Raw genomic sequence first — 25,803 nt, forward strand, 5'->3', positions numbered from 1 at the left:
TACCAGGCTCCTGCCCCCCCAGCCTCCCATCAATTTTTTTTTTTTTTTTTTTGAGATGTTTACTTTTAACTTTTACTCTCTTGGCAACTTTCACATTCAAGCTCCAATATTCTTGACTATTACATCCCAGTGACTTGTTTTAAAACGTGGAGTCTGCACCTTCGCATTTACTGTGCTGGTCATTCCGAGCCAGGTGGGGCCACCTAGAACCCTTCACAAAGTCATACTGAGGTCACGAGGTCGCATTCGGGGGACATGCAGTTTAAACACAGAGCAACTATCTAAGAGTGCTGAGTGACCCAGTTCCTCAGTCAAATGTTCAGATGCCTCCTCCGGCGAAAGGCCAAGGGACTAAGGTCATGGTTCAATGTTAACGACGTAGCTGCTGGGTTGCCTGTCCTGTCCAGGTGCACCTGTAGTCCCTGGAATTATTACAATGTTTATTATACCGTTTTTCATATGAATTAATTGGATACCCCCCACATTGGGTACTTGTCAGAAGCACCATACTTACGGGTTTGTGTGCGTGCGCGTGTGTGGGACAATTCACAACAATTTACCGATAGTGACGTAGTGACATCGGGTACATTCGCAACGCTGTCTAACCATCAACACCATCCAGTTCAAAAACACTTCACCACCTGAAAACCCTGGACCTGGTAAGCAGTCACTCCCACTGTCCCCTCCCCCAGCCCAACCACCTCCGTCTGCTGTCTCTTTGCTGACTATGCAAATTTATTTATTGATTTATTTATTTGGCCACACCAGGGCATATGGAAATTCCTGGCCGGGGATCGAATCCAAGCCACATCTTTGACCTACGCCACAGATGTGGCAACACCGGATCCTTAACCCACTGCACCACAGCGGGAACTCCTGAAATTTCTTATGAATGGAACCTTAACAATACGTGGCCTTTTAATCTGGCTTCTGTCACTAAGCACCATGTTCTCAAGGTCATCCACGTTTAGCAGGTATCGGTACTTCATTCTTTCCTACGACTGCATAACATTTCACAGTCTGGATACAGTGTGTTTCGTTTGTATCAGCTGCTGGATATTCACATTGTCTCCACCTGCACCTGCTGGGAATATTGCTAAGATTCTGCATGGGCGTATATATATATCATTTCTCCTGAGCAGACATCTAGGGAATGGAAGTGCCAGGTCCTAAGGGAACTCCACATTTATTTTTCGAGGAGCTGGCAGGCTCTTTTCCAAGGCAGAGGCTCACTTAACATTCCCACCAGCCATGCACAAGCATTCCAATTTCTCTACATCCCTCCCAATGCAGGCTACTGTCTCTTTCATGAGAGCTGCTACCTCGCTGTGCTTATGATGCACGGGCCCCCCATGGCGGATGACGCTGCCCCCTTTCCCTGCGCTCGTTGCCATCATTAGCGTTTTTCTGTTTTTACTCGAGGGATAGTTGATTTTCGCTGGCAGCCGTACTCTGAATACTTTTAAGTCACCCAGGCCAGGAAAGAGTACCTGAGGAAGCGCCTTTACTTCCAAACGGCTCAAGACCAGGAACGTCCAGACCCGCCCTGGTGCTGACAAGGAAGCTCCCTGACCGCCAAGGCTGTCGCGGCATCACCTGTGCTTGGGCACCTGTGCCGCAGGGTCAGGGCAGGCCTCACTCATGCCATGATTCTAACTACAGCTGTCTCTGGCCTGTCCCTAGTCCCTTTAGTTTTTTCTTCTTAGGGCCACACCCACGGCACGTGGACGTTCCCAGGCTAGGGGCTGAATCAGAGCTGCAGGCCTACACCACGGCCACAGCAATGCCGGATCTGAGCAGCATCTGCAACCGACACCTCAGCTCATGGCAACACGAGATCCTTAACCCACTGAGCAAGGGCACTGCATCCTCAGAGACGATGTTGGGCCCTTAATCCACTGAGCCTCAGTGGGAAGCCTGCCCTGTCCCTTTAGCTTAGGTGTCCTCCTCCCTCCGCCTGTCACAGGGCCACGCCCCCACGCTGCAGCTGGTGCATCCGACCAGCGCCACTCCTCTTTGGCATGCTCTGAAGTCCCGCCCCTTCCTCTCTTGGGGTTAGATCTTCGTGTTTTGCTTCTGATTCATGATTTCAGGCCTAGCCCAGTGCCCGAATAGTCAAAGACACCTGAGGGCATCCGTAGAAGGATGAGGCGGCAGTCATGAGGCAGAGCCCCTGGGGTCCTCTGAGCCAGGCCCTACGGAGACCTGCACACATGCCGAGGCCCCCCCGACCCGCTGCTCTTCGGCTGTTCTGGCTGAAAGCCTGAGAATGCCATCTTTCAAGGAGAAGACGACCAATTTAAATAACTGGGTTTCAATAAGATAATTTTCTCTTCATACACGTCAATATTCAAGGATTTAAAAGGACAGGCAATATGGTGCACTGACAAATAAGCAATAGTGTTTCAGATCTACGTTCAGGCTGTATTATGATCTTCTGATCCGGAATTGTTAAGTGTTACACTGACTATTCTTTTTTTTTTTTTCCTTCTTTTTAAGGCCGAACCTGTGGCATCTGGAAGTTCCCGAGCTAGGGGTGCAATCGGAACTGCAGCTGTCAGCCTACACCACAGCCACACCGGATCTGGGCCTTGTCTGCGACCTACACCACAGCTCATGGCAACACCGGATCCTTAACCCACTGAGTGAGGCCAGGGATTGAACCTGTATCCTCATGGATACTAGTTGGGTCCTTAACCTGCTGAGCCACAATGGGAACTCCTAAAGAGTTACAATTTATTTTTGTCTTTTCTAGGGCCGCACTTGCGGCATATGGAGGTTCCCAGGCTAGGGGTCTAATTGGAGCTGTAGCCACCGGCCTAGGTCAAAGCCACGCAACTCGAGATCCGAGCCGCGTCTGCAACCTACACCACAGCTCACAGCAACACCGGATCCCTAACCCACTGAGCGTGGCCAGGGATCAAACCTGATTCGTTAACCACTGTGCCATGATGGGAACTCCAAGAGTTACAATTTAATATACAGAATATCCTCTTAAAGTTTTAGAAATATATACATATTTATGTAAATTTATAGTGTTTATATATATATACATTTCTAAAACACATACATACCACCAATATGCCTAAATATGGGCTTGTGTGGTGTTTATATAGATGTTATAAATTCTACATTTATAAACTATAAGCCTATCTTTCTTTACAGTTAGATCTTTCTTGCTCCAAAAGAGATGTTAAAACAAGCAACTGCCACCTGAAAATGAAAGGACGAAAGTCATCTGCCAAGTTGGAACAAACGGTCATGTAATAAATGTTGCTAAAATACAACATCTTGATTCCACCTGATGAAAACGAAAACACAGACTCACGTCACATGCGGAATCCCTTTCAGACTCTGTGATGGCTGACTCTCTACACAACCTTCTCTCTGCTCAACTCTAATGGACAAGATAATCTGACTGCCTCAAAATACATCAAGTCAGAAAAAGCCATTCTTTTTGACACATGGGAAATTAAATCTGTATGATAGGTCCCAGAGCTGGCAGACTGCCTGGGATCAAATTTACCAGCCATTAACCAGCTGGGTGACTTTGAAAAGTTATTTAACTCTCTCGGAACCCACTTACTCATGGTCAAACAAAGCAACCGTAACAGTACCCACTTCAGGGGCTGTCATGACAACTACAGGGCTTCACGTGCACATGGCAGGTACCGTGTTAAGCAAGTAAAATAAATTCCCTATCGATTGTTTCCTATTTTTGTGGAAAGGATTAATCTCTGTAACGCGAGCCTAACCTCTAACTGAAAGATCAGTGGTTTCGGTAAGAACTGCTTTGGCTCAGCTTACCTCTCTTACTGACTCTGGTACGAAGTTTTTCATTTTATCTAGACCTTAGGAATATATTTATGATATTTTTCTGAATGAAGAACATGTCTTTGAAAATATTTCAGGTATCTTTTTTTTCTGTTATTATTTTTAAGACCCAAGACGGTCAATGTGGATTTTGAGTACGAACAAGACAAAACTGTAATAGGTGTATTTTTTTCAAAGTGCGCACTGAAAAACATTCTTTCAATAACAAAAGAAAACCTGTGATTTTCTAGGTTCCCCGAGGGTGAGGAGATAACATCTGTTTTGTGCCCAATTTAAGAAACTGGCCCTGAAGTTCCCACTGTGGTGCCATGGGATGGGCAGCGTCTCTGCAGCGCCAGGACGCAGGTTCAAACCCGGCCTGGCCCACTGGGTTAAAGGATCTGGTGTAGCCGCTGCTGTGGCGTAGGTCAGACCTGAGGCTCAGCTCTCAGGCCCCTGGCCCAGGAACTCCATATGCCAATGGGGCGGCCCAAAAAGAAAAGGGAAAAAAAAGAAAGAAATTTGCCCAAACAATGTAATCGATGATTCAAAATAATGTACAAGCTGGGTGAGTTGGAACAAAATGACATAGTCTACATTTATGTGATGGTGAGTGTAAGGGCCTCAAAGGAAATTTATCAACTCCTCAAAGAAAGTTCTCTGCTGTGCCTCGAGAAATAAATGAGAACAAGCTTTTATTTTTCTATGGTTTAAAGGCGAAAAAACTGGTTCAAAGTCTCTTTTCAATATTTTGCTAAAATATTTTCCCCATTTCTGCCTTCTTTTTCCACCTTTTCCGTATTTCCTAAGTTTTCAAAAATAAACGCCACTTGATTTAGAGACAAAACTGGAAGTTTCAGACAAATGTCAGTTTCCTCTCTTAAACGAGTGTTGTTCCTTGAGTCGCACTGTGTACCTGCGATAAAGATTTATGTGCGTGGCTACAGGTCCACACCCCAACGGCCAGGGTCACATGAATTATTACTCATGTGACTTACTGAACAATCACAGTGGATTAAAATATCTTACCTGCCAAACCTGACTACAGAGCGCTGGTCGTTGGCTTCGAGTTTGTTCCTTCCTTCCTCCCTACAGGCAGGGTGGTTTCGTTCCAAGCTGTGGCTGTTAGGACGGAGCTGGCATGCGTGTTAAACCCAAGCAGGTGGTGAGCAACTGCGGCGTCTCTGGAGAAAGGGCTATCCGACTCTGCATGCTGTCACGCTGTCCTCTGAGAGACCGAGGCCACTGTCCCCCACTGTCCGGGTAAAGGCGGCACGGGGCTGGGTCATCAGCAGTTCGGGTCTCATGGGCCAGACAGACTTCTTTTTGCAACTACTCAGCCCTGCCGCTGGAGCCTGACCGTGGCCACAGCCAATACAGCAATGAGACGCCACAGGGGTGTCTGTGTTCCCACTGCACCCCAAATCGTATTTACAAATAAGGCCTGCCCAGCCCCTTGGCTCTAGTTTGCTTCGTTATGGCCAACTGGTCAACGGTGATACCTTGGCAAAATGAGTTTGAAATCAACTTCAAAGTATATGCTAATTCTTACTCTAAGCTTCAAGCGGTGAAAGCATTTAGCATAAAAATGACTAAGAATTTGGCATTTTTCTTGAATCATTCAGACTTTTCTATCACTCGCAATTACAGTTGTGAGAAAGCAATGCCATTTTCTGAATAGTCTCTATAATAGGAGAATAGACTCTATTCATAAAGGACCTTTTATTTTCAGAAGGAAACCACCAGGAATGACTTTTTTCTTGGGGGAAGGATGTTTATCTGGCCTATTTTTAGAAAATTAAAACCTGCCTTTTCTTACGTTTTAGGTAGGAGAACTTAATTTCGGAGATTTACATTAAAGTATTTTCCACAAAGTCTGAGCCACTCCTCCTGCAAAACTGGCAGAATACCTTTGTTGATATGGATACAACAGAAAATAAAAGAGCCTTTCCATTGCTTTGCAACTTCTAAATGTTTTACCACAATTTCATCAAAGGGCAATTCATATTCCATCAACAGTTGTTTATTTTCTAAGTAAATGATATGATTTAAATCAGAGAAGCTCTACCATTGCTTGGCTTTTCTACGACTTTTCATTTCTTGGTGACTTCCAAGGGCCTAAGTTCTACAGCTCCATAGGTGACCCTGACATGGAAGAGAAGAGAATGACAATGAAACCCTTACCGAAAGAATCCTTCATGGAGGAGATTCAAGAGGCCCAATAAGGCATCACCAGAATTAGACTGTTGAGAACTTCCAGCTTTGTAGATATAACTCAATGATAACGAGACAACCCAACTAAAAATGGGCAAGGGATCTGAAGAGACATTTCCCCAAAGCAGATGCGCAATGGCCAGTAAGAATGGGAAGAGAGCCTCTAGGGAAACGGCGACCAAAACCCCAATGAGGTAGTCCTTCCCAGCCTCTAGGACGGCCGATCAAAACCACAGCAGCAGGCGTGGGCAAGAATGGAGAGATCCCGGAACCCTCACACACTGCTGGTGGGGATGTAAACGGGTGCGTTCAATCTGAAAAACTCTCTGTGAGTTCCCGAAAGGGTTAAATTTGGAGTTTACCAGACGAGCCAGCAGTTCCACTCCTAAATATACACCCAAGACACAGAAAAACTACGTACAGACAAAATTTGTACATGAATGTTCACGGGAGCATTATTTTTAACAGCTTAAAAGGTCGAAACAACCCAAATGTCCATCAACCCATAAAATGGGTCAACAGGAGTTCCCACTGTGGCTCAGTGGTTAATAATGAATCCGGCTAGCAACCATGAGGGTGCAGGTTCGATCCCTGGCTGTGCTCAGTGGGTTAAGGATCTGGCGTCGCCATGAGCTATGGTGTAGGTCGCAGACGCGGCTCGGATCCCGTGTGGTTGTGTCTGTGGCGTAGGCTGGCGGCTATAGCTCCGATTAGACCCCTAGCCTGGGAACCTCCATCTGCCTGCGGTGTGGCCCTAGAAAAAGCAAAAAGACAAAAAAATTAAAAAAATTAAAAAATAAAATGGATCAACAAAACATGGTCTGTCTACACAAATGGAGTATTACGCATCCCACACACACAAAAGGAAGTCCTGATACATGTTACAATGTGAATGAACCTTTAAATCACTGTACTAAGTGCAAGAAACCAAGACAAAAGATATATTGTATGATTCCATTTATACGAAATGTCCAGCAAAACCAAATCTAGAGACAAAATATGTTAATTAAAATATATTAAAACTGCTGGAGTTGGGGGGGCTAATAGGAAATGACTACTAAGGGTATGGGATTTCTTTTTGGAGTAACTTAAAGGGAAACGAGGAGGCAACACACAACTTTGATAACTTAAAGGTGATAATTTAAAATGCCGAATATACTATACACTTCATTTATTTTTTAGGCTGTACCCGTGGCATGCCGAAGTTCCCGGGCCAGGGATAGAACCCACACCACAGCTGCAGCAACAACAGATAGATCCTTAACCTGCTGCACCACATGGGAACATCCCGAGCTATGCACTTTAAAGAGGTGAACTGTACTGCGTGTGTATTAGATCTCAATAAAGCTAGTATAAAAATGTGATAAAAATTCAAAGATTTCCAAAAAACTTAGGAGAACTGATGGTAATGAACAGTAGTCACTGAGGGAGTTCCCGTCATGGTGCAGGGGAAACAAATCCAACTAGGACCCATGAGGTTGTGGGTTTGAGCCCTGGCCTTGTTCAGGGGGTTAAGGCTCTGGTGTTGCTATGCACTGCGGTGTAGGTTGCAGATGTGGCTCAGATCCTGTGTTGCTGTGGCTGTGGTGTAAGCCGGCAGATGTAGCTCTAATTCAACCCCTAGCCTGGGAACCTCCATATGCCATGGGTGTGGCCCTAAAAGCCAAAAAAAAAAAAAAAAAAAAGTCACTGAAATTGAAAACTCAGCAGAATCAAACAACTAGGAAGTAAATTAAATGCTGTTTTCAATGGGACAAAAACACCATAAACATCTAAAATTGTGTGTATAAAAATGTGCAAGAGGAGTTCCCCACTGGGTTAAGGATCTGGCATTGTCACTGCTGTGGCTGTTAGATCCCTGGCGTGGGAACTGCTCCATGGTGTGGGTACAGCAAAAACAATCAGAAACGTGCAAGACTTCTAAAATGAAGAAATACAAAACAGTGCTAACAGAAAGTAAAGAACTCCCAAGTAATTAAAAGGGTATACCACCTTCATGGACTGGAAGATTGAGTCAGTTCTCCCTAAATCCATCTACAGATTTAACCTATAGTTAAAAATCCTAGATTTTTTTTTTTAAGTGGGCATTGACAAACGGATTCTAAAATACATGTAAACGCAAAAGTCCTACAACAGCTAAGACAAGCTTGAATAAGAAGATCTACTTTCTCTACTTGTCACCTACTTGTAACATTTATCATTATGTTACAGTCATTAGGACAGAGTGATGCTGTTGCAAGGATTGCCGATAGAGCACACACACTGCAAAGGTGTGTTGCCTCCTTTCCCAGTGAGAAACCTAAGTGAAGTGTTACAAATACGGATAACTGAAAAAACAAGTGCAGCAAAGAAACAACGAGTGGCAGCAATGAATGTCAATGCAGTTACAGAAGAAACAGCTGCCAGTGGAAGTGTCAACACTGGTGCTGAGAGAGCCTGGCTGTACAGCCCTAAGGATGCAGTGAAGCCCAGATGTCACAAGGTAACTGGGGAAAGTGGTTGTGATGAAAAGGATGAAGGTGTTTCAGAGAAAGTGATGCCAGCAAAAAAACTTGACATTAAAGGAACTTCTCAAGGCTGTCTCACAACATTGAAATCACCGGGATAAAATGTTGGAAGCTGATCCAAACTTAGAAAGTAGCATGACAAGTTGCAAAAGCATACTGTATCAAGTTATATAAGGGGGCGACAAGGGCTGTTGAAACAATTTGAGGTTTTTGTTTGTTTTTTTTACAAAATACATATTCTTGAATTATCAGTGTTTATACTGCTTTAGTGTACACAAAAAAAGGTTTTTTTTAATTTCATTTCCTTATAACTGATAGTAAAAGAGTTTTTAATATTTCTGACAACTTTTTTTTTTTTTTTTTAGGGCCACATTTGCCACATATGGAGTTTCCCAGGCTAGGGGCTGAATTGGAGCTATAGCAGCCGGCCTATATCACAGGCACAGCAACGCTGGATCCAAGCCTTATCTGCAACCTACACCACAGCTCATGGCAATGCCAGATCCTTAATCCACTGAGTGAGGCCAGGGATGGAACCCAAAACCTCATGGATCCTAGTTGGATTTGTTTCTGCTGAGCCGCAATGGGAACTCCTCTGACAACTATTTTTAAAGGTCACGGGACAATCACAGTTTTTCCAGTGATGATTAAGACAGACTTGCGTGTCTTTTACTTACACAGTAGTATTTGTGGTTCTGCACATTAAAACGAAGACTGCTTATATTTATAATTAATGAGTTAAATGCATCATTTCAGAAATTAGAAAAAGATCAGCAGAGAATCCTAAAGATGGTATGAGGAAGAAAATACGAGCAAGATGAGAGGTTAAAGAAAAACGAAGATACAATGGAGAGAACTGAAAAGATTCGCTCATGAATCAAGAAACATCAAAGAAAAATGTACACTCTTACAAATTTAATGTCATCTACTTTATGGAGGAGAGCAGTGTCAATGAAACAATCGGTGCTATTTTTTGACTTCTCAAAAACGTGTGGACATAAGAAGTGGAGAAGAGAAAGGCATCTTTTTTTTTTTTTTTTTTTTTTTTTTTGTCTTGTTGCCATTTCTTGGGCTGCACTTGCGGCATATGGAGGTTCCCAGGCTAGGGGTCGAATCGGAGCCGTAGCCACCAGCCTATGCCAGAGCCACAGCAACTCGGGATCTGAGCTGCGTCTGCAACCCACACCACAGCTCACGGCAACGCTGGATCATTAACTCGCTGAGCAAGAGCAGGGATCGGACCCGCAACCTCAGGGTTCCTAGTCGGATTCATTAACCACTGCGCCACCACGGGAACTCCTTTTTTTTCCCCCCCCCCCAGAAAGGCATCTTTCTGGTCTTGGAAACTTTAGAAAACATGAGGTACATTATCTCAGTTCATCTGCCCACAACCCCGAATGTGCTGCCTTAGTCCTACCAACCTCTCAGAGGGTGAAGTGCCTGCCCAGGTCACACGAGTTCACAGTGGCAACCTGAACACACAGATTCACTGAGCATCTCTTGAGTGTCGGGCAGTTTCGGAGGAAAATAAAATCGGGCCTGGCCTCCCTGGCCCGGGTCACAGGATCCTTCCCAAGCAGCACCAATGCCATCTACCACGCTCTCTGAGGTCACAACCTCCACAGCCCTTGCTCTGTCCTCCTTGGCTGCAGAGCCCATGGCTAAGGACGCAGGGCCCAGTGTGGCTGCCTGTGGAGGACATCTCACCACCATGCAGAAGGACGGAACCGCCAAGCATGTCCTTATGGTCTAAAAGCCTCCTCAAGGAAAACTGGGTTAGTGCCCCCCCCCCTCGACCATGGAGGAAGCATCTGTCCCTGGGGCTCCCGAGGACAGGATACGGGAATGCACCAAGCACCTGGTGCACCACAGGCTCTCAGGAGACCTGAGTTTCTATACAAAGCACAGCAGTACAGGAGTCAAGCAATACTTGTAAGAAGATACTTATGAAAAAAAGATACATACATATATATACACCCATACACACATATATAATCTACATATAAACTTCCCTGCTACCTCCACCTTCCTTAACCTGTAACACCTGGCATTTAGGGTGAAACCACCAGGGACCTCGGCATCGCACGTGCCAGCCCGTCCCCTGTCTTCGGATGCTCTGACTCCAGCGACCCCTTCTCCTCTCCTCCTCGCAAAGGTCCCCATCATGGGGTCCCCATTTTCTTCCTCAGCGACCCCTACTTGGCCGCCCCTCCCCTTTCCCTTCCCCCCCATGGAGGGCAGTGACGTGCAGAGGTGAAGAGCTCAGATTCTCAGGTGGGACCACCTGCCCACCGTGTGGCCCAGGCCCACACTCCACCTCTGGTCTCGCAGGGAAAGCTCGGCAGGGAGAGCGCCTGCGCCCCACTGCGTGCGGGACCGCTAGGAGGACCCAGCGCCTGGCAGAGAGCAAGCGCTCTGTGCTGGCTGCTGGGCACATACTCACTGAGAAAGGACTGGAAAGGAACAGCGGTGATGAGGCGTGAGACGGTGCAGATACATCGGCGGAGAGGAGAGGAGAGGAGGAAAGAAAGGAGAGAGGCAGAGGCAAGCAGGAAGCACCCAGAGGTCATGGTTACAAGGTACCCAAGGCTTGAACAGAAAGGCAAACAGGGCAGAAAAACACAAAGTAATTCCGATCCCTCACTCATTCTTCCTCGGTGCTGGAGTCCCCCCTCCCAAGAAGGAACAGACTGGGAAGGACGGCTTAACGATCTTAACGTGTGATGTATACACACGAGGGTAAAACCACACAACCACACAGGAGGAAAATACCACTCTTATCAGAGACACAGGCAGGACGCAGAAGTGGAGTGCCCGTCGTGGCTCAGCAATAACCAACCCGACTAGCATCTGTGAAGATGTGGTTTCTATCCTTGGCCTCACACAGTGGGTTAAGGATCCGGCGTGGCTGTGGCTGTGGCGCAGTCGGTGGCTGTGGCGCAGGTCGGCAGCTGCAGGTCCGATTGGACCCCTAGCCTGGGAACCTCCGTAAGCCACAGGTGAGGCCCTAGAAAGACCAAAAAATAAAAAGCAAACAAACAAAAACCCACCGAAGCACTCTGCCGTCCCAGGCACAGCTGAAGCAAGAACATCTTTTCAGTCCAAGTTGTTGAGACAAGACCTGTGATAACCGCGGCTGCCTGAGTGGTGTCCTCACTGGGTACCTCCTAACAGTTAGGTTCTCGCTCCTCCGATGCATTCCTTGGCTAACTGTGCTGGGGAAACCTCTCTGACTGCTGGGCCACTGGCATCCACATCAGGCCGGGGGGCACATGAGGATGTGTACTGGGCTCCTGGGTAAAGGTTTCCTCCTCTGTCCAAGGCACACCTTCCTGCTTTGGGACACAAAGGGAGGAAGGTGGGTGTGATGCCTGAGACTAGCAATGGCAGCCGCCTTGGCACCATGAGGAGCTGGGCTTGAGACTAAGACAGACAGAAGGAACCAGACTCCTCAGTAATGCTTAACTAACCAAGAATCTGCTACTCCTGGCCTTTTTATCTGGGAGAATAAACATCCTTATCATTTAAACCACCATTAGTTGGACATTTTGTTATTTTGGGGCAAAAGCATCATAAATGATTCACACTGTATTGAGTGAGCGGATGGCAAAAGAGGGAGGTCAAAATGAAAGCACCCATACCTAAAAATCAAAATGGTACTACTGCAGTGTCCTGTAACAGATGCCAATCCAGCGAAGGGCTAATCAATAACCGCCCTCTTTTCTCCCTCTAAAGTAAGAAGAGACGGAGATGCTTAGCTCTGCCGCCCTGATTAGCACTCATGATGTATTTGGCCAAGTTTTCCAAGTTGAATCCTCAACTACACACTTCTATCAATTGAGTAACTATTTCACCCACAGGGTAGTTTCCTCGCTCCCCTTCCCAAGTATCAAAGTATCAAAATAAATATAACAGAAATTTCAAGTCGACTTAGGTGCAGCAGGTTAAGGAGCCAGCCTTGTCAATGCTGTGGCTCAAGTTTGATCCCTGGCCAGGGAATTTCCATGTGCTTTGGGCATGGCCCAAAAAAAAAAAAGTGTATGAAATGAAAAAGATTATGTGTACTATAGCAACAGTTAAAAAAAAAAAAGCAAAAAAAAAATTTATTCAAACACTGAAATGAAAACTACTCTTGTAATCAAAGTTTTAGAAACAATAAAAATTCTTCAGCATCCCTTTCTCTTCCCTCCAGAGCAAAATTATTAAACTAAAAAATTTAAAACTACAGGATCTTTGTTGTTGCTGTTTTTGTTTCTCTTTTTATGGCTGTACCTGAGGCATATGGAAGTTCCCCAGCCAGGGGTTGAGTCAGAGCTGCAGCTGCCAGCCTACGCCATAGCCACATGGGATCCGAGCTACATCTGTGACCTACACTGCAGCTGTCCACAATGCCAGATCTTTAACCCACTGAGCGAGGCCAAGGATCAAACCTGCATCCTCACAGAGACAACGTCTGGTTCTCAACCCAGAGGCACAAGGGGAACTCCCAGGATTTTTTTTTGGCGGGGATGGGGGGGGCGGGGCGGTAGGAAAACAAAGGGTTTTCAGAGATAATCTCTTAAGGAATAAAAATTTTGAAATGATTTTCAATCATCACATATGTCATATCCTTTAAGTTTTAACAGATGGAATTTATAACGTAAGTTTCATAAAGTTATGAGCACCAACACCAAAAAGCCAGCAGAAAATAAGATCTTTTCAAAAAATGAGGAAAACACTCTGCCTTAGGTCTTTCTCTTTCTTCTACGAATTACCCACGGCTCTTCCCTACAGGAATTTAAACAGGTATCGGGTAGTATTTTAGCCTAAACTTTAACAACAAAATGAAAAACTAAGCAAGTCAAAAGAAGTAAATAGGCTTCCAAAAGCAACTCCTATGAGGACAGCACTTGATCATGGAGCGGCTGTAAATGGGCGGAAAATTATATATATAACATAGTGGATAGAAGCAAAAGGACACGGCAAGTTACTTCTGTTCCCTGAATGACATACACACACATGAAAGAAACGTCAGCATTCCCACCTATTTTCCTTATTGAAACTCCAGGTTTAAGCCTGTTTCTAACAACACTGGTTGCTGTGGAAATAGCTGATTCAACATGATGAACTCACAGCTGAATCAAGGAAGGTGTGGAACAGAAGTCTTATTTAAACAGAATCGAGAGCCATAAAACACTCAACAGGCGCACTGAATGATGGGGAGCCCGAGCGCCCCGTGTCTTCACGCAAGGGTCACACCTACCGGCCCCCCCTCCCGACACTCCCGGGGTGCTGTCTTTAATCTGGGTGGCCCCAACCATCCCTCAAATGTCCTGTACTTGACTACCTGCTTCTGACTGCATCACAGAGTGTGTATTGTACTAAAGTGATCCTACTTCCGACAGTGACCCCGGTTTTGACCTTTGCCGGAACACACAATTTACGGCACCGGCAGGATACAAGTCAGGGTTTGACGATCTCTCCATGTGGAGCTGCGGTCGTGGCTCAGCGGTTATCGACCCCGACTAGCATCCACGAGGACGCGGGCTCGATCCCTGGCCTCCATCAGGGGGTTAGGGAGCTGGCGTTGCTCTGAGCTGTGGTGGAGGTCGACGAGGCGGCTCGGATCCACAGTGGCTGTGGCTGTGGCCAGCGGCTGCAGCTCCGATTGGACCCCTAGCCTAGGAACCTCCACATGCTGCAGGTATGGCCCTAGAAAGAAAAACAAACAAACAAAAGCAGAAAGAAAGAAAATCCTCTACATGTCGTCAACTCTACCAAATACTGACTTACTCCTCACCCACCATCACGTCAGGCTTAGGTTCTGTCTACGAGTTTCAAGATTTTTTTTTTAATGGCCACACCCACAGCATATGGAAGTTGCTTGGCCAGGAACTGAATCCGAGCCACAGCTGAGGCGGCAATGCCGGATTCTTGAACCCACTGAGTGGGGATCGAACCCACGCCTCCACAGCAACAGGTGCCACAGTGGGAACAGCCTCAAGACTATGAACTCTTCAGGCACAAGAGGCGTCCGCGACGTAAACAAGCCCAGGTCCACTGCGGATCCAGCCGCCTCGCCCCAGCCTCGTCATCAACCAGGAACTTGTTTCTTGGCTTTTATGGGATAAGAGGGTTCCAAGCCATCCTGAAAACCCTTAAGACGCCTAACAGAGAGACGGCGCCAACCACCTGAACCTCGGACACCCGCGCCCCTCCCCACGCTCCCCCCGCCCCCGCCACTGTTTAAACACAGACACACGTTTCCTTCCACACACACACTTCACGGGTCTTTTCTCTGAACCCTTCCGACACGCATCCTGAAGTCTGCAGTGTAACCCTCTATCAGGCAGAACGTATTCAGCAAGTTTTACAACTGCTGGCTGTGTGTGGGGCTATTAAAAAAAAAAAATCCACCTTTCCCCCCTGGAGATGGTACCGTGACCTGGCTCTGGAAACAGAAACGCCAGCGCTGCCGAGGCGGGGCTGCCTTGCCCTCCGCGTGTGCACAGGAGAGCAATTCATACCAGCCAGACCGGAAAAGTCGCCACGGAGAGCAAGTGCGGAAGCGGGGGCAGCGAGAGGGCCGTCAAGGAGCCCGACGCCCCGCGCGGTGAGTCACAGGAAACGCGCCTGCCAGGCCGGGGGGCCCAGCACACGTCTCCTCCAGCGAAGAATGTAGGTCAAGTCTCCCTGGGCGTCACGCTTCAGGGATCGGGGGAACCAGGGCCCGGACCTCAGGGGCAGCAGCCAGCCCCCAGGGTGCAGGGAGGCCGGCCGGCCACCGACCTCCGTCTGCCCTTGACGCCGCTGCCGCCGCCGCCACTCCGGACCGAGCCCAGAGAGGTCAGTCGCTCCAGAAGTGAACAAACGGGGGTGCTGGGCTGGCTCTCTGCTCTGGTCTGGATTCGGGCCACTGCGTATGTTCTCAGCAGGGCCCGAGTTGGGGGTACCCGGAAGGGACGGTCAGCTCACCCAGCTCCGTCGACACGGGGGACCCGGCGGCGCTCTCTCCGATCTTGGCCACTCCGTCGTAGTAGGCTTTTCCCGCCAGGATCATAGCTAGACGGGGTGGGGACACACCAACCAAGGCGTCAGTCACTCAGATGATAAGGAAGGTTCTCTCCCAAACCCGAGTCCCTTCCGACGGAGGCCAGGCTGGCTCTCGGAAGGCAGGGCTTGTGCCCGAGCGCTGTGCCCGGGCAGAGGTCCCACTGCTGCCCTGCGGGAGGACCCCACCCACTGGGGAGCCCCCTGGGATCCTTGCTTCGGACCCGCCCCGGGAAAACCCGCAGCAGCAGAGAGGCTGGAAGCCCAGAGAAGGTCCTGCCTGCTCCCAAGGCCAGTTCCAGAGTGGACGTGCTCCTGACACGGCATCAGGGCCGGCACCCGTCCACTCCAGCCAGAGTCCTTCCCAAGCTGGCTGTTCTACAGCCACACAGGTCTGCATCAGGTTCGCTGGAGGGGCTGCATGGGGTGGCCTAGGAACCTGGGCCATCAGTGGCATTCTCACTTTTTCTGCTGAAAAAGACACGCTCAGACATAAGCAACTGCCAGAGCCGTTCCCAGAAGGAAAATCTATAAACTCTTAAGTATATTATCATTGCAAAAAAAACAATGCAATTATCGGAAAAATGACTGAATGTTCTTTTTCCTTTTTGACAGAGTCAGGACAAGTCTCATTGCTATACAAGCTGGATTCTAATTATCTGAAAAATCCCATCTCTCCCTTCGAACTGTTCTGAAGACTACATTACAATGTACAGAAATCTGATTTTGACTTTTCTCTTCCTTTCCTTTTTTCCCCCCTCCGGATGCGGGAGGCCAGGAGCAAGGCAAACCTGGGCTTGAAATCCAGCGTCACTTCCAACAGCATGACCCCCTCGGGCACGTTAGTGCTCTTTTCTGGAACAAGGGATTTTAATCTATAAAAATCCCTAGTAGCATGCATACGGCACAAACAAACGGAAGCTAATACTGATTTATTCTTTTGCTTTTTAAGAAGCTAAGTCTGAGGACACAGAAGGGCTACCACAAGCAAGCCTTTCTGTATGGCCGAGCCTGTTTCGTGTGCCTTGAGAGAAAATAACTGATCTTATTTAAAGGCTGGCTTCACGTGAAGACGGCTGTGTTCCCAGGAGCTTTGGAGCCCACAGGATTTTGGAGATAAGAGGGGCCAGCCCTAAGGAATCTCTCTCAGATTCCTTTCCTTTCACTGAGAAGAAAACGTGGGGCCGCGCCAGTCTCTCTGCACCAGTCTCTCTGCCCCATTTCTAACGGATATTGTTTTCAAAGGATGGATTTTCAAAGGTGTCGCAAGGGACAGAGGGGAGGGGAGGAGGTCACAGAATGAGCGAATGCCCGAGTCCAGCTGAGGATACTGCAGGCCAAGAAAGTAGTATTTCATGGCACGTGAACCTATTTTTGCATGTCTCGTAGCATTAAAAAATTACAAAAGGTACAGCTTTTACTACATATGTGTGTGTGTAACTATACATGCATTCACACACACACACACACACACGTTTAGGAAAGATAATGACCTACGACACTTATTTCACAAGACGGAGGGTGATGATAAAGCATCATTTCAAAAAACAGCATGAACAAGTAGCATGCACGCAGTTTCCAAAGCGTTACTTCAGTTAATCAATCTCCCTAACTACATTAAGACCCAGGTTGGGGGTGGTGTCATCAGCCCGTTTCATGTAGGGGCGCAGAGACGAGACATTCTGGGACATGCCCGAGGTCAAGGGTGCATCGGGGGCAGAGCACATCACTCTGGCTAAGGTTATTTCACATCCTTGGGTCTAGATCGTGGCGCTTTTTGACTCTTTGGTCTCCGCTAAAACGGACAGAGAGAGGACTCCACCTAAAAACATGGTGTGTGGCCAGGGAACTGTCCAGTAAACATACCTGACATTTTAGTGGGAAGATTTTCCAACTGCAAGGTACTGAGTAGCGGGAGAATGGTAATACGGGGTTACACAACACTTAACATGTTTGGTTTGCACCCACACATTAACTTGAAAGTTTTTTCGTTACCTGTTGACTGAGGTTTAAAGCTATTGAACCTTCCAGTCTAGTAAAAATATCCTGCTTTTATGACAAAGTTGTATGAACTTAAACATTATATAACTTACCTAGGAAAAAAAATAAACAACTCTTATCTTCCTAATTCTGCCCTTGTGAATACCTTATTATCTACCACATAGTGTTTTAAAGAATAAAGCATGTTAGTTCTATTTTAGTGGTTGACCAACTACTTCATCTAAACTACATCCTTCTACCAGAAAATTTTCCTTAAAATACGACTTCCACTAGGTGATGGTTCTGCTCCAACACCTTCAATGGCCTCCCACTGTCCACAGGCTAAGCTGGCCACACTCCCGAGTTCATGGGTAGATTCTGACAGCCATGCCTTCCGTGAATCACACCTCCAGAATTCCCAGCCCTGCAGTCCTCCAGCAAGGTGATGGGTGGTTTGGTCAGGTGACTTGCTCTGGCCAGTGGGGTACCAGCAGGCATAACTTGCAGGGGGCTTGCACTCTCGGGACAGCCAGCTCCGCCTGAGGGAGGAAGCCCTGGCCCCAGCTGACTACAGCTGCAACAGTGGACCCCAGGCGTAGGGACCACCGCACTGCCTTTATGGGACCGTCGGAAATAATGAACGCTGTTGTCTTAGGCCCCCGAGCTCAGGACCAGTTCGTTACACAGCAAGTGGGTAACTGATGCTGCATCCAAGCGCCTTAATAATCGGTCCTGTTTCACCTTGTTTTACTGGTCCCCAACAGCTTCTCACCTGCACTAGTGTGGACCTGAGGTCTTGGCTTAGATGCTATCTTTTCGGCTGAAGAGCTAGTAAGCTGCGTCTGCCAGCAGGCTCAGCTCCTATACAGCCCTCTGCCCACTCCATTTATCCACTGACCTCTGGCTCAAATTCCTGTGACACTGCTGTCCCACGCTCTTCACCAGCTGTGCCTGCTGCCCTGCGTTATAATCTAACTACTGACTGCACATCTGGCATCTTCAACCCTACTATAGATCCGTCCCAGGACCGCACAGATTTTACTGAAGTCTCTCAAGGGCCTGCAGAAATTCTGGAAACACCTTATAAAGTGCAGAGTAGGCCCCGGGAGGTGTGAAAGTGATAAGACTCTCTGGGGAGAAGCCTGGTTAGCAGGAGGCTCAGCTGTGGGCTGCCCAGAGGGTCACCTTATAAAACGCTGCCTCGGAGAGGCCGCTCATGGGAGAAAGAGAAATGACCACTGCAGGCCAGAGTGACTTCCTTTGCAGGGACTATGAAGCCATGACTTTGTGGCCTTGTGACCAAGCCGTCATCTGGGGAGAGACAGCTGTGCAAGGCCTTTCAAAACAAAGCTCCGGCTCTTTGAAGGAGGGCGCGGGGCACCCCCAGAAACCACCGATACCACTGGAGGACGAGGGAGCAAAATCCTGGGCCTGCTGAGCTTCCTGACACTGAAAATGGCTGGCTGGGCGCACAGAGACCCAGAGGCACGGAAACAAGCCGCTGACTCTGGCAGGGACCGCAGCAGCAGTGTGCCCACTGGAGTCCAAAGTCCGGCCAGCACACCCCCTCCCTGGGGCAGGCTCCTGCAGAGGGTGTGAGGGCACAGGTTTCTTTCTAAAACCTCACTGGGGGGTTTGGCGGAAGAGAGAAACAGGAGGGAAAGAGAAGACACGAAGCTTGATCTGAAGCCGTCTTCGCGGCTCAAACTCTCAGCAGCTGCATTTTCTCCCTAAGCTGCTGATGCTGAAAGTGGGATCTGCATATCTGGGGGCGGGGGTGACACTGGCTACTACCTTTGAATCTGGTCATTGTTAGCACCTGGGGTTCCCCTTTCGGGAGGGCAACGAAGGTTTTAGATGCAGGTCCGCTTCCTCTAAGGAAACAATGAACCAGCAAACAAGCCCGGGGCAGAGAGAGACAGACGCCCCCTCTGCTGAAACCCTTAGATGTCTTTCCATTCAGGCCCGAGGCTGTATCTCTCACAGTGCTGTCGAAAGTGCTAAAGCTGCAGGTGAATTCTGCCGTATAAACCAAAAGGAGAATAATTCCTCTGCTTCAGGATACTTTACCTTTTATAGATGTTCTTAATTTACGAAGAATTTGGTTTCAAAACTAGAGAACATGTACAGCAATGATATAAAATGATAGAAAAGATTAAGGCGTATCAAAGGTATAATCTGATATTTAAGAGGTATCTCTCAGAGTGGCCTATTAATTTACTCATTTCAAATACCCAATAGTCTGTCACTGCAAAAGTCTGCAGGTTACACTAATTGCAAACGCTTTCTACCAATCTGACGATATTTTAAATATTCACTATCACAGCATTTTGAATAATTTGAAATAATGAAGCAAAATAGTTCATGAAGGCTTTTAGAGGCACTTTATAAATTTAGGAGACAGACTTACCGTTAACAGCTTTTTCATAGTTTTTCCCTAGGTTTATTAAATTTCGTAGCCCAGGATTGAACTGTTCCATAACATTCTGACAAACAAACAAACAAAAACAAACACATTAATAAAACAAGCAAACAGCAGACCACGTCATCTTAGATTTTGTCACCACAAAGCCTAGTCTCCCCACACGTGCCTGCCGGTACAGTCCACAAAGTCATGAATGTTGATTTGAAAGCAACGAAGGATGGAGGAGTTCCCCGTCATGGCTCAGCGGGTAACCTGACTAGCATCCATGAGGACGAGGGTTCGATCCCTGGCCTCGCTCGGTGAGTTAAGGATCCAGTGCTGCCGTGAGCTGTGGTCTAAGTTGCAGATGCAGCTCAGATCCAGCGTTGCTGTGGCTGTGGTGGAGGCTGGCGGCTACAGCTCCGATTGCACCCCTAGCCTGGGTACTTCCATATGCCGTGGGCGCAGTCCTAGAAAAGACAGAAAAAAAAAAAAAATGTAATGAAGGGCATTTATTTCCCGTCGAGGGCATGCAAGGCGTGTGTGACTCTGGCCATCCCCCACCCGCCCAGGAGCTGCCTAGGAGCAGACACTCTGTCTCTACCAAGACCACCACCAGGGCCGGCAGTCCGGAAGCTGACGATGCGCCCTTTTGGGCTTAAGGACACTCATGGTTGTCACGCTAGGGGCTCATGATCACATCGTTACGTGGGCAATGTGTTGGCTGCCAACATAACAAACTTCCAAGAGATTTTGTTTTTGCTGTGCCTAATTACTGGGGGGAGGGGGTGGGATGGGTTCTCTAGGACAGAGGTCAGTCTGGAACCTTCTTTCTAGGTGGTCACTGGCATTTTTCCCCTAGCCACCAGTGCATTCATTAAGGACTTATGGAGTGTGTGCTCGGTCCTGTGCACACAGCAGTAGGCGGATGACAGGGAGACACAGTTTTCCATCACGGATTTCAGGATCCTCTGTCTCTGCGCATGTCATGTTTTTTTTTTTTTTTTTTTTTTTTTGCCACCTTGCAACTATGGAGTTCCTGGGACAGGGATCAGATGCAAGCTGCAGTTGCACCCATGCCGCAGCTGTGGCAATGCTGGTTCCCCCCAAACCACTGCGCCAGGCCAGGACTGACCCATGTCCCGGCACTTTAGAGATGCCACCAAACCCGTGGTGCCCCAGCGGGAACTTCATGGTTTTCATTATATCGCTAGAAAGTCCTAACACAGACGCAGGTGCTATGCCAAGTCTAAGACAGACAACTATTTAGAACATTAGGCTGAATTTAAAATGCTGCCCTAAACCTGAAGTACAGATAAGAAATCATCCTTACAGGGCTCTGGCTTCTTGGCTCAGGACACGTGGTGGCTGAATGTTTGCTCCATCTATGAATGCGACGCGTCCCAATTTTAATCATTCCGGAGAGACTGGTCAAATCCCTGCTCCCCTCCCAATATGTGTACCTCGTGTGTAGACAAGCAGGCAATAAAAAGAAACACCACCCAACGTTCAAAGGGATGGGTGCTTGACACACGCATTCTTGGGGATAAAAAGTTGTCCACGGCAAGGTGGTGGAGAGAGAATATACAACTTTTATCTTATCAAACACTGATAAAAGCTTATCGTAAAAAAAGAACCCCTGACTCAAACGTCCCTCGCCCGTGGCCTGCTGGGTTCAAAGTGCGCTTCTGTATTTCCTGCCGTAGTTTTGATTAATATTCTTCATTTCTCAATCTTGGACACTAACCCTGGCTTTCTGCTCCAGGGACCACCCATTTCCCTTCCTCAATTTCTCCCACATAACTGACAGTTTCCTGGTAAATTAATCATCAGAGTCTATTATGACTTTGGAAATACTTGTCACCACCTTGCAAGGAATGAATCAGGCATTTCGCTTAATTTCTGGATACACGCTTTTGGTCTCCCCTGTTGCTCTGACAACCCTGGCACCCCCTTCCTCCCCCTCTCAGTTTCTCTGTCTGTCTGCCCCCCACGTTTCCACACGTCCCCCGGAGCGAGGAGAAGCCTTTCCATATTCTTCAAGTGTACGAAGCTGTCCGCTCATCTTTCAACCCCTGTTTTTCCCCAGAACTTCCTCCAGGCCTCTCTGCCCGCTTACCAGTCTGGCCTGACTGTTCCTGCCACACTGTGGCTTTGCACGTCCCTTGCTGGTCCCCGCGTTAAAGTCGCAATAGCTGTTCCCGCGTCTTCCTCTCCCCTCACTCACGCCTATTCGCTGGAGGTCATTCGCCAAGAATGACCTAATAAATGAGGCACGAGGGGAACGCGAGACCCCACGTGTCTGCAATGATCTCTACCTTGACATCTGATGGATATTCTGCTGGGCAGAGGATTACAGACAGAAAGTCACTTTCCCTTAGGATTTTTTTTTTTTTTTTTTTAACGGCCACACACTCAGCATATGCAAGTTCCTGGGCTAGGGGTCAAATTGGAGCCATAGATGCCAGCCTACTCCATAGCGACAGCAACGCCAGATCAGAGCGGCATCTGCGACCTACACCACAGCTCGCAGCAACACTGGATCCTTAACCCACTGAGCGGGGGGCCAGGGATCAAACCCATGTCCTCATGGACGCTAGTTGGGTTCATTTCCGCGGAGCCACAACGGGAACGCCTACCCTTAGGATTTTAAAAACATTATTCCACTGCCTTTAATATCCAGTTCTGCTATTGGAAAGTCAGCTCTCACCGGTAGACTTTTTGCAGAGGTGAGGGTGGGGAGTGGGGGGCGGCTTATTACTCTCCAGAAGCCTTCTCTTTAGGCCTGTTCTGAAACTATGCAATGGTCTGTCTCAGTTCAGGTAATTTTTTTCATTTATTTTACTGGGCACTCAACAGACCTATTCACGGAGAAAATTATGTCCTTCAGGTCTGAAAACGGTTTTAATTCTTGCATTTCATTCTCTGGAACTCCAAGGAGGAGTTACATTCTGGATTTCTTCTCTAACCACCTTAGCCCTTCTGATTATCCACTTTGTGTTCTCCATCTCTTGACAGATAACCTCACCTTTACACTCAACTTTCTAATATGTTTTAAGAATGTTTAATACAATATTTTAATTTGGGCTCCTTCAATTTTTTTATTATTATTATTTTTTTCAAAAATTTTTTTTTTTTTTTTGCCTTTTCTAGGCCCTCCTGCAGCATATGGAGGTTCCCAGGCTAGGGGTCTAATCAGAGCTGTAGCCGCCGGCCTGCACCACAGCCACAGCAACGCGGGATCCGAGCCACATCTGCGACCTACACCACAGTTCACGGAAACATGGATCCTTAACCCACGGAGTGGGCCAGGGATCGAACCTGCAACCTCCTGGTTCCTAGTCGGATTCGTTAACCACTGTGCCACAACGGGAACTCCTGATTATTATTATTTTTTTTTTAAGGGCTGCACCCACGGCATATGGAAGTTCCCAGCCTAGGGGTCAAATTGAAGCTGCAGCTGCTGGCCAACGCCATGGCCACAGCAATGTGGAATCCCAGCTGTGTCTACGACCTACACCACAGCTCATGGCAACGCCGGATCCTTAACCCACTGAGGGATGCCGGGGATCAAACCCACATCCTTATGGATACCAGTCAGATTGGTTTCTGCTGTGCCACAACCAGAACTCCGACCGTTCTTTTTTAAAGCATCCTGTTCTTGTTTCATAGATGCAGTGTCATCTCTTATCTAAACAAACTACAGGGGTTTTCTGGTATTTTCTTTCAGCTCCCATATCATCTGGTTATTTTTTCTCATTGTTTGGTGCCCATCCAGCTTTTGTGTCAAAGGCTTTCCTCAAATGTCCTTGATCCTTGACTGTCAGCTGGTATTTAGGAGTCAAGCCCTAAACTGTTGACTGGGCGTGTGTGAGTGTGCCTATGGCATTGTTACTGACTAGGAGGCTTCATTCCAAGTGCCTGACAGCAAGTCGGCTGAAAAGAAACTGGCCAGGTGACAGTACCAGGGGCCACTAGGTCTCTCCAGAGAAGTTCATCACTTCCTATGACTGGGCAGGGGAGGGGGCCATCACCAGGTGGTGGGCTTTCCTAGGTCTGGAAGGGCGTTGGGACCCCACAGTCCACTGCACCGATTCCTCCGGAACTGCAGTCCCCGGGTGCCTCCGATTCAACACGTCCTGCGACTGACTCTCCAGGCTGCCAGGCAGAGGGAGCAGCTGTGGTTCGTGGTGGTCAGGGCAGGATCAGGCACTGGCAGTTTAACCACCTGTGTGACTCCCACCCTAGCTCCACCTGGCCCTCCGTCCCTACTGCTGTGGGGCCGTCTCCCCAGCCTTTGGGGTTCGCTGGGGTGGAGGCCCCAGCTCTCACCCATGCTCCTCTCTGCAGGCTCCTTCTGTTCTCCTAGGACACTTCCCACTCCCCTGTCCATTTTCTGTCACCCTGATTTCTGTAGGCCTGTTGTCAACTTTTTCAGGTCTCTACACTATGGATTCACTGGGGCTTCCTTTAAGCCCCTTCGCCGTCATTTGCATGTAGCCTCAGAAGGAAGAGCGGTCCATCTGCCACGGTTAAAGCGCAAGCCCACCCATCTCGTATTCCTGGAGCCAGACACTGTTTAAGCCACACTCACAACCAGTGGCCCTGAGGCCCCAAAGCCAGTGCTGACCCCCACTCAGTCGCTCTGCCAGAGGGTCAGCCTCAGGACCAGATCACGGGACCTGCCACTACAGATGCTATTTCTATCGCCTTTCTTCAGTTCCTTTAAGCTTCTGCTTTTGAAATGGTAAGAGTCACACCAAGTTATAAAAACTGTACAGAGTATCCATGAGTACTCCTTGCAGCAATAACGTATACAGCCGAGGACATTATCAGAACCAGGAAACTGGCACAACACTGTTAACTCAACCACAGACCTTACTTGCATTTGCCTTTTTTTTTTCCTTTTATGGCTGCACCTGCCCCATAAGGAAGTTCCTGGGCCACAGCCACAGCACAATACACGATCTGAGGCACATGTGCAACCTACACCACAGCTTGCAGCAACACTCGATCCTTAACCCACTCACTGACTGAGGCCAGAGATCAAACCCACAACCTCGCAGACACCATCTCAGGTCCTTAACCCACGGAGCCGCAATGGGAACTCCAGGATTTGCCTGTTTTTATGTCACTGATGTGGGGGGTGCGTGTCTTGTTTCTACGACATGTTATCACATGCAGAGGTTTGTATAACCATCCCAATTTTAATACAGAACTGTTCCACTAACACAAAGAACTTCCTCATGCTGCCTCTCCCCCACAACCACACCCTCTCCATCAACCCTAACCCCTGGCAACTCAATCACTGTAATTTTGTTATTGTGAGGACATTACCTAAGTAGAGTCATAGAGTATATGACCTTTTGAGGTTGACTTTTTCACTCAGCACAATGCCCTTAAAAACCATCCAAGCTGTTGAGCGTATCAACAGTTTGTTCCTTTTTTTTTTTTTTGGCTACTAGTATTCCATGGTATGGGTGTATCATAGCTTATCCATTTAACTATTGACCATTTGGGCTTGTTTCCAGTTTGGGGCAAATAAACCTGATATAGACAATCGTGTACAGGTTTCTGTGTGAACATAAGTGTTCCTATCTCTAGAACAAACACCTGGGAGTTCAGCGGCTGAGTCATATGGCAGGTGTATGTTTAACTCCATAAGGAGCTGCCCAACTATTTTCCAGAGGGGGCTGTACCATTTTACATTCCCATCAGCAGTGTATGAGATTTCAGTGATACTAAAAATCTAACAACTTCTTTAGAAAAATGGTTGCTTTCTAATAAAAAGATACAACTATCTTGCAACTATATCATTTAAAATCCTTAATTATAAGGATTTTAAGATTTATAAGA

General features: G+C 47.7%; 1 protein-coding gene across 1 annotated transcript in view; it reads right to left on the reverse strand.

The window, feature by feature from the left end:
* Positions 1 to 25,803, reverse strand: part of BAIAP2L1 (BAI1 associated protein 2 like 1) — a 95,622-nt gene that overhangs the window by 46,179 nt on the left and 23,640 nt on the right. Inside the window, exons 2-3 of the mRNA XM_003354447.4 lie at positions 19,954 to 20,029; positions 15,489 to 15,575 (exon numbers count right to left, since the gene is read on the reverse strand). Of these exons, the coding sequence (XP_003354495.2) occupies positions 15,489 to 15,575; positions 19,954 to 20,029 (163 nt within the window). The remainder of the gene's footprint in view (positions 1 to 15,488; positions 15,576 to 19,953; positions 20,030 to 25,803) is intronic.

This window comes from Sus scrofa, chromosome 3, assembly GCF_000003025.6.
Source record: "Sus scrofa isolate TJ Tabasco breed Duroc chromosome 3, Sscrofa11.1, whole genome shotgun sequence".
NCBI lineage: Eukaryota > Metazoa > Chordata > Mammalia > Artiodactyla > Suidae > Sus > Sus scrofa.